This window comes from Oryza glaberrima, chromosome 11 (assembly GCF_000147395.1).
Source record: "Oryza glaberrima chromosome 11, OglaRS2, whole genome shotgun sequence".
NCBI lineage: Eukaryota > Viridiplantae > Streptophyta > Magnoliopsida > Poales > Poaceae > Oryza > Oryza glaberrima.
Genome location: NC_068336.1, coordinates 897,960 through 907,222, shown reverse-complemented (window position 1 = coordinate 907,222; position 9,263 = coordinate 897,960). Strand labels below are relative to the sequence as shown.

Here is a 9,263-nt window from a genome sequence, read left to right as displayed (position 1 = left end):
TCGACGGAGGAGGAAAGCAATGTAGAGTTGTTATGGGCCTAAAATTAAGGTGGGCCTGCATTTTTACGGCCCATCTGAAGCCCATGTTGTTGTCTGGACCGGCCCAAAGCTGAGTGGTGCATGTAACGAATGCTGTGTTCTTCTTAATGGGTTGGAACTCATCTCCCACGCAATCAAAATGGAATGATTTATTAGCACATAATTAATTAAATATTAAATATTATTTAAAAAATAGATTAATGTGATTTTTAAAAGAAATTTTCTTGTAGAAAATTTGTGAAAAAAATATATACAGTCTGAGAAACGTGTCCGTGGAAGACGATTGGGTGTGAAGTTGGGAACACAGAGTAAAGAACATAACCTAATACTCCTACTTCAGATCGGCTCACAAAAAAAAACTTACACCGCGATGAAAATGCAATCATGTCCGGTTGACTTACTGAAAAAGTGAAGTGGATAGGGTGATGATAGTGGATAAACTAAATAATCATTTTGACTTTTGCTCTCAACAAACTAATTAAACTAGAGTATACATATAGGGAGCATAGTGTCCACTGCCTGATCGAATAGGAGTTGTCATGCAAATCCACTTCAAAGTGAAGTGATGATCGATCATGTGTGCGTACTTTCTAAAGTAGTTTGTCGTTCATATGAACATGATGCATGCACCTGTGACCGAAAAGCTACCTTCACTTTGCAGGCATATATTGGCATTGTTTGGTGACTTGACATTAAACAAGTTGCTGCATGCTCATCAATCTTGACGAGATAAATCAATCTGCAATTGTGTCTGTTTGTTTATCTTGATCACTTGTTCATGCTAGTGCATTCTGCGTAGGTTTTGCAATGATCGCCTGATTATTATTCTATATCTAATGTACTCTCTCTCTCTCTCACTACCTACTTGCACGGGATCAATCGCTGTTTGACTTTGATCAGATAATACTAATGAACTAGTGCAAGATAGTGTTCAGTCAACAGCAGTGGAAATATAGGACTATTTTTAAGACCTTGCATGTTCAAAAGTTTGTAATTTTCCATTAAGCTAGTGTCTGACCTGTAATACTATATATATGCACTTGTTAGAGCAATCTAGCTAGTGTTATCATGTCATATTCGAAAATCCTTAAATCAGGTTAGATACAACAGAAACAAAAACAAATTCAGAAAGTTGGTAGCACAATACCCACAATTATTTTTTACTACTCCACTTTGTATATGCTTGCTACATCTGTATCCCATTCCCCCCCCCCCCCCCCCCCCCCCCCCTGGAACAAACAGGAAGTACTAAAATATGACAGTGTGGCTTCTAGCCTAATTGCACTGTAACCGGAATGATAGGGGTGAACTGTGCAAGCACATATGTAGCATATAGTAGAAATATAACCTGACAGTTGTGGAAAAGCTATTGGGACATTATATTGCAGCTTCACTACCACTACTGATCGATCATCACAACCGAAAAAGAAAAGATTTTGCTGGATATTTAACTATATACACTCAGCTAAGCTGGAGTGACCACATGGGCCAGTTTGGATGGTGTGCTTTTGATGGCGTTATTTGTTCCCTCCCAAACCTGCAAAGCTGCATGCATGCCTATTCTATGTCTTAAGCACCTTGGACAAGCAACTAATTGAGCAGCTAGCACATGAGCAATGAGCAATTGCAACATTCCAAATAAATATCAACCATGAATCAAAGTTGTCCATATGCATGCATGACCTAGAAAATGCCAAGATCTCTGCAGGAGACAGCCCCCGTGCAGTCCAAAATCAATCTAGCTTTAAGCTACAGTTAGAGTTTGGGTTAATTTGTTCGGTAGCGAAATATCATTCGACCATGACATGCATGTGGCGAACCATGCATATGCAGTTTGCAAAAAAGATAGCTACATAGCGTGGATGGAATACTTCAAAAGCATATCAAAACGATACGATATGCATGGTGTTTCAGTACTACAATCTTTCAAGAGGAAAAACAAAAACTTCATGTGGGGGCAGGGAGCTGTAGATGCGTGCCTCTTCACTTCCAGATCAGAAAGCTAATGGTATGTTAGTTTTAGGAGCTAATACACACTGCCATTACATGTGTTATGATAAGGATTTTAAGCCGTTTGCGAAGACAATTTAGGTACTGCTCCCTCTAGGTTAATACTAATACTTATTGCTTTGAGAGAAAAACACGGTCTAAAAAACAACTTCAGTCACTGTTTTTTTATTATAATATATATAGAAAAATTATTAAATATATGATTTTATTGAAGCACATTTTAAGACGAATCTATATATACCTAGTCTTCATATTTATAAGATAAATATTTTAAAAATTATTTATAGTTAAAAAATTATAATTTGATATCAAACTCATTCAAAACAATAAATATCACTCTTTCCGTCCTAAAATATAAGTATCTAGGATCGAATATGATATTCTATAGTACTATAAATCTGTATTAGGAAATATCCTATCTAGTTTTACTCTTTTTTTTTATTTTAGGACATAGGGAGTATCAACGAGAGATGTATGCTTAGCAAAGCACATGACTTGAGTGATCAGACACACATGAACGAAATTGTTAGGTAACTGTCTCCATCTTTGCCTTCAACACAGGCATGCAGCCAGTGTATAGAAGGAGAAGAACTCTGCTTTTGCCCCCCTTGCAGAGGAACAAGCTATCCAGGATATACTATTGTCTAACTCCATTCCAATGTCTACCCACTAATATATGTTAACTGGATCATATCGAGAAGGCAATTAGTTAACATACTGCCAAGAGTTGCACATGCATACTGCATATATACACATCTTCTGGTTACTTCATGTGTCTGAGTTCTCTGAATTTGCCTAACCCATACAAATCATTGGACTCCGGTTAATTACCTCGAACTCTGTAGCCAACCCACCCCTTGCATCGATCCACGACTGGTATTTATATGATTTAATGTCTAAACATACAAAATGTGTAGTATATATGTTGCACCGATCAAACATGTAATGCATATATATGCCCATAGCAACAGCGACAGATGCTAGCTGACCATAGTATATCTCACACGAACAAATTAGTATGGTATATACGGACAAACATAACCGATTAACGCTAGTGGAAATATAGGCATCAGCAGTTTATAAACAAGAATAAATAATTGTACGCGTTATTTTACCATCTATATTCTCAGGAATAGATTAATAGTATATATAGAATAGTTCTCATTTGCCCACCACTACTGCAAGTGACTCTGAGTACTACACGATATGTCAATTGTCAATATTCTTCCAAATGCATCCAATAATCTTTAGAGGTTTTCTTTCATCCTTGAGAGGTATATACTCTCATTGTCTGAGAGCTAAAAAATTAAACCATTAAAAAGCAAGTTTATGATTGGCAATACCAAGAATTTTCTTTTATCGTCACCTCATATTGTTCGTTCGGAGGTCAGAGGTGTATAGCTCCAAGGTGAAGGTATATAGCTGTCTTAATTAACACAAATATCTATACACCTAAAAAATGCAAGAAGTTATCACTATATGTTTCCTGATCCTATTTAAACCTGTAAGATTATTTTTTTACTTATTTTTAGAGGTATATTTTAAGTATGAGTATGAGGAGTATACTTATAAATTAACCTCAAAACTTTGAGGAGAGAAAACCTAAAATTATCAATTACGCGATATATATGGATTTAATTATTTGTAGATGGAGTCATGGAGTATGTTGGTGTTTAATTGAGTTTTAATTATTACAAACTTGAAAAATAGACTAATCTGATATTTTAGAACAACTTTCATATAGAAATTTTTCACACAAAACGTACCGTTTAGTAGTTTGAAAAGCGTGCCATGAAAATTCAAAATTACATCCACTGAGTGGAAACGAACAGGACCTATATAGTGCAAAGCAAGTAGGCTATGTTCGATTTAGTTGTTAGAGCAATTATAGCCCTATGGGCTATGGCTTACCGGAGAAGACATGCACTCCATTACTGCATAATTAATATATATAGACATTTAAAATATATTCTTTTAAAAAAATAAGAATAATATGGTAGTCAAGCGAAAAGAACATATATGGCTGGTTGGCTGGCTGGCTAGCTTATTAACCATACGTACTTGTTTCGTGGACAGTATCCATAAGGCTCACATGGTTATTTAAGATGTAGAAATATTCTGATCTAGTAGCTACTTGTGTGAACTATTCAATTGTTCGAAAGTATAGGATGTCCCCGGCCGGCATATCTCCCTGAATCATCTCATCTGAATCAAATTGAATTATTTTGCCAGCATATGCCGGACCAGCTGCTAGCTGATCATGAAGCATTTGTTCTAGATGCACCATGCATCTTCCAAGATTTATTTGTGCCGCATCTTAACCAAAGAATTAGGATGAATGTCATTTGTTGCAAGGACTTGGATACATCCGAAACAATAGATACACTTTTTCTCCACCTATAAATCTTGCCGAGCTAATCATATTTTGTAAAAAAAAAAAAACTGTTGATCACTTGGGAATATCTGTTTTTAGTTTCCAGTAACTCTAGCTTCATCCATATCAATTTTCATGTGAAAATACTACCTCACACGTGTGATTTAAGAGAAGAAATCACGTTAATGTCTAATTAACCTTCAGATCGATCCGTTTCAAGATTCATGCTTCACAACCTTAATTTTGCAGCTCCAGCGAACTCTAATGAGCTAATTGGAGGTGTTCCCTTGCTTAGATAAATATCCTGGATAATTGCAGCTCATCACTAGTGTGGGACAGTTTGGGCCCGCTGACGGGGAGGAAGCTCTTGTGTCTTTTGAGTGTGGTGACGGACTGACGGATCCGGCAGCGGGAAAAGCCGGAGTCGAAGGAGGATGGAGATACGATCAATGAAGTCCGAGAAGGCGAGAATACAGAAGATGAGGGTTAGGAGAGAGAATGGAAGGTGAAGGCGGATTTAATTTGTGGCTCCATGAGGATGGTTGCATGGGAAGATGGAGAAGATGGCAGAGGGGTGACTTATTTTTTTTAAGAAGGGAGAGGGATTACGCAATGTATAGATGGTTCTATTTTTTTATCCATGTTTTACTGTACATATATACATACAAGTCTTATCATACGTCTACATCACATTAATAAAACTTGGGTATAGAGCATAGATCAGTATATTTATTGAAAGAAAAACATTCGAAAATACAACTATGTAATCAGTGCTACCAAAATTTGTCTAGATGGGTTTAAATATAAACGTATCCTATACATACAAGTCGTCATATGTACATACCATGCATACCATCTAACAAATATCATAAAAAATTATACATGCATATAATTTCAATATAATATATAGTATTACATCTATGTGTAAATTCCCATCTTTAAATTCATCGTACATAGAGAACAACAAAATAAACAAAACTGACATATTTATAGTCTTAAAAATATCAGAATTTTTAATCATGGCTAAAATATAATGAATTTAAGATTAAGACTTTAGATGTAACACTATTGAAGTATTTCTTCTCTATTTTTTGACATTTCTTAGTTAGTTTACACGTGAAACTAATATACACATGATGTGTTTCCGGTTTAAATATGGTCATTTGTACAAATCAAGGTAGATCTTAATCGGCAACGAGAACGAAGATTAGAAGGTCTAAATATAAATTAGTACAAATTATGTGCTTAGCGAATAGCAATTAATTAAGAGAAATCAACATGTTATCAGAATATAGCAATATATTTGTAAAGGCTTAAAAGATTATATTTAACTAGCATGGTGGCCCGCGTAATCAGCGCGGGCTAGCAGCATTATATTTTCTCTCATATAATAGTATATATGTTTTCTCATTATATTATTCAAATATATTAAAATGATAACATAATTTTAAATTTTGCAATAACTTTACAAAACTACTAATGTGTAATATTCATATTATATTTTATATACGTGTTAGTTATTAATTATTTTTAATATCAAATTTTAGTTATTTGTAGACTATATATTTCCTATATGGACTCTAGACTCATCTTTTAATATTTCTTTTTTTAATTTCGAATTTTCTGTAAATTGTATTTCTATATAGACTCTATACTCTTCTTCCAATACTGTTTATTTTTATTTCTGAATTTTTATTATTTCTAATTTTATTTCTATGTGACACTAAACTCATCTTTCAATATTCTTTAATTTTTAATTTCGAATTTCAGTTACTTCTAAATTGTATTTCTGTATTGACTTTAAACTCTTATTCCCATGTTTTTCTTAATTTCGAATTTTAGTTATCTGTAAATTGTATTTTTATACGAACTCTAAACTCTACTTTTAATTTTATTATGTTTATTCTAAATTTTAGTTAGTTTTAAATTCCTATATGGACTCTATACTCTACTTCTAATATTCCTTATTTTTTAATTCCGAATTTCTATTTTTTTTCTTAATTGTATTTCTATATGGACACTCTATACTCTACTTTTAATATTATTTATTTTTTAATTCCGAATTTCTTTTTTTCTTAATTGTATTTCTATATGGACTCTATACTCTACTTAAAATATTCCTTATTTTTAATTTCGATTTTCAGTTATTTTCTAATTGTATTTCTGTATGGACTCTATACTCTACTTCTAATATTCCTTATTTTTATTTCCGAATTTCAGTTATTTCCTAATTGTATTTCTATATGGCCTCTATACTCTACTTTTAATATTCCTTATTTTTAATTCCGAATTTCAGTTATTTCCAAATTGTATTTCTATATGGACTCTAGTCTCCTCTTCTAATATTCCTAAATTGTATTTCTATATAGACTATAGTCTCCTCTTCTAATATTTCTTATTTTTTAATTCCAAATTTCAGCTATTTTAAATTGTATTTCTATATGGACTCTGTCTTTTCTTTTTCTCCGATTAATGTGAGAATTTCTAGGCCATGAGAGCGAACGTGGAGGCTCCTTTTTTTATTCCTTTAGTTATATAATAGATTAGAGATGTCGAATTGAGTATGTAGTATGTGCGAGATGTAGTTTGACAAGCCGGTGCTTTGGTATTTTTGGCAGTAGGCCATTCAATTATTATAGCTTTACATGCTCTTTAACACCTTAGAAGACTGTGGGGGGAATAACTTTGAGTTGATTGTAGAAGTAAAAGTGGATTAAGTCGGTGTGTGGCTAAGTCTTAGCTAGGCATGCAAAGAATATGTTCGTCCACCGCCGCCTATGACGCATATATCCATCCTGATCTTGCCGCTGCCCCATGCGTCCAACCGAGAAAACCGGCTCCTTAAACCTTAAACAAAAGATTAAAAACCGGTAGAGATATGCAAATAAAATCATCAATCAGAGAAAAATTTTGTGCTAGTCAAGTGTGGTGATGAGGTTAGTTTGTCGTGACCGCAAGACTTCTGTCGTGACTTCGATACATTTTAATCTTGTTTCTAAGAGAAAGAATATACGTGTAAAACTGCTAAAAAATTAGTGTACGTTTTCGGGTAAAAAGTTTTAAATATAAATATAATATACTGTAATGTAATTACAATATAACTACATTGTTATCTCTAATGAATAAAATTATATATTTTTCAGTAATTACATACAGACAAGTTACTTCGTATATTATAAGTTAATTATATACTATAGAATTATCATTTTGATCCCTAATTACCACGATCCATTCGGATCCTACGTGGCGCTCGCGCGTTGCATGCCACATGGAAACAACAATTTATATATAAACTTCAAACAATATGTTTTTATTTGATATTGTTAAAAATAGATTATTACAAATTTTAAAAATAGATTAATTGATATTTTAAATTAACTTTATATACAAGCTTTTACAAGAAACAAAAAATCAAAGCTAAAATCTGCATCTGATGTACACGCAGATGAAGATGCGCCGGCACCCAATCCCACCACAGCGAATTAAGCGGATCCAAAGCTAATAATACTCGATCCGCATTTGTCTGCATCGTTCGATCGGTTTCGGCTTCATTCATTCATGTGCTCCCCCCTCCCCGCCCACGCACTAGCGGCTGCCGTCCACGCACAAACCACGTAAGCACGCACCACCTCGCGCGGTATAAATTCCCCGCGCCCTCCACTCATTCCATTCCCCCAACCCCAACCCATTCCTATTTCTAAACAACACACCTCCTCTGCACTTGCTCCTTCTCTTCTTCTGTCCATCGAATCGACAAGAAGAAATTTACAAGCAAGAATGGCCGCCAAGGTGCATCCTAACGTCGCCGCCGCGCCACAGCCACCCTGCATTACCACCACCAGCATCGTCTCCCAACAACAAGAAGAAGAGGAGCCCCCGGTGGTGCTCACGGTGTGGCGCAAGTCTCTCCTCTTCAACTGCCACGGCTTCACCGTCTTCGACGCCAAGGGCAACCTCGCCTTCCGCCTCGACTGCTACGACTCCACCAGCTCAAGGCGCGCCGACCTCGTCCTCATGGACGCCGCCGGCAAGCCGCTCCTCACCATCCGCCGCAAGAGGATGAGCCTCTCCGACAGCTGGATCATCTACGACGGCGACGGCGCCGCCACCGCCACCGCCACGCCGCTCCTCTCCGTGCGCCGCCGCCGCGTCGGCCTCCGCGCCTCCAAGTCCAAGGCCATCGCGCACGTCACGCCGCTCTCCTCCTCCCTGCCGCTCCCGGAGGCCTACGTGGTGGAGGGCTCGTACGGGCGCCGGAGCTGCGCGGTGCGCGACGCGCGCGGGGACACCGTGGCGGAGGTGAGGCGGAAGGAGTCGGTCGGGGACGACGTGTTCCGCCTCGTGGCGCAGCCCCGCCTGGGCGCGCCGCTCGCCATGGCCATCGTCATCGCCATCGACGAGATGTTCCGCGGCGGCAGCTCGCTGCTACGGAGGACTTGCTCCGCCTAGTCCACATCTCTTCCTTTCCTTGCTTGCTGGGATCAGAAGCTCGGGGTCCCACCTGTCAGCGACTCAGCAGCAGAGTCTACCTAGATGCAAAGCACTAAACACCCAGGCAAACAACAGAGGAATTTACATCTATATCTAGTTTAGTTGTAGCTAAGCTACTGGTTGGTTAAGAATCATCCATGTTGATAGGAAAATTAAGCAGGATTAATACAGGCTTGTGAAAGTAAAGCACAAGTAGGACAGTACATATATACAGCTACAGGGGAGTTCATTTTTTTCTTCCCCGGATGTAATATTACAAAGATTATTGTTTATTATTAGATGGAGAAATGGAACTGCTTCTCCTTTTCCTTCTTACTACCTCCGTTTTTTAATAGATGACGCCGTTGAC

At 37.0% G+C, this 9,263-nt stretch overlaps 1 protein-coding gene across 1 annotated transcript; it reads left to right on the top strand.

Annotated features, from left to right (window-relative positions):
* Positions 1-8,099: 8,099 nt before the first annotated feature.
* LOC127754952 (protein LURP-one-related 8-like) lies at positions 8,100-9,263 on the top strand. The gene has a single exon (XM_052280557.1). It carries the CDS (start codon positions 8,201-8,203, stop codon positions 8,870-8,872), a length of 672 nt encoding a protein of 223 aa, XP_052136517.1. The 5' UTR covers positions 8,100-8,200; the 3' UTR covers positions 8,873-9,263.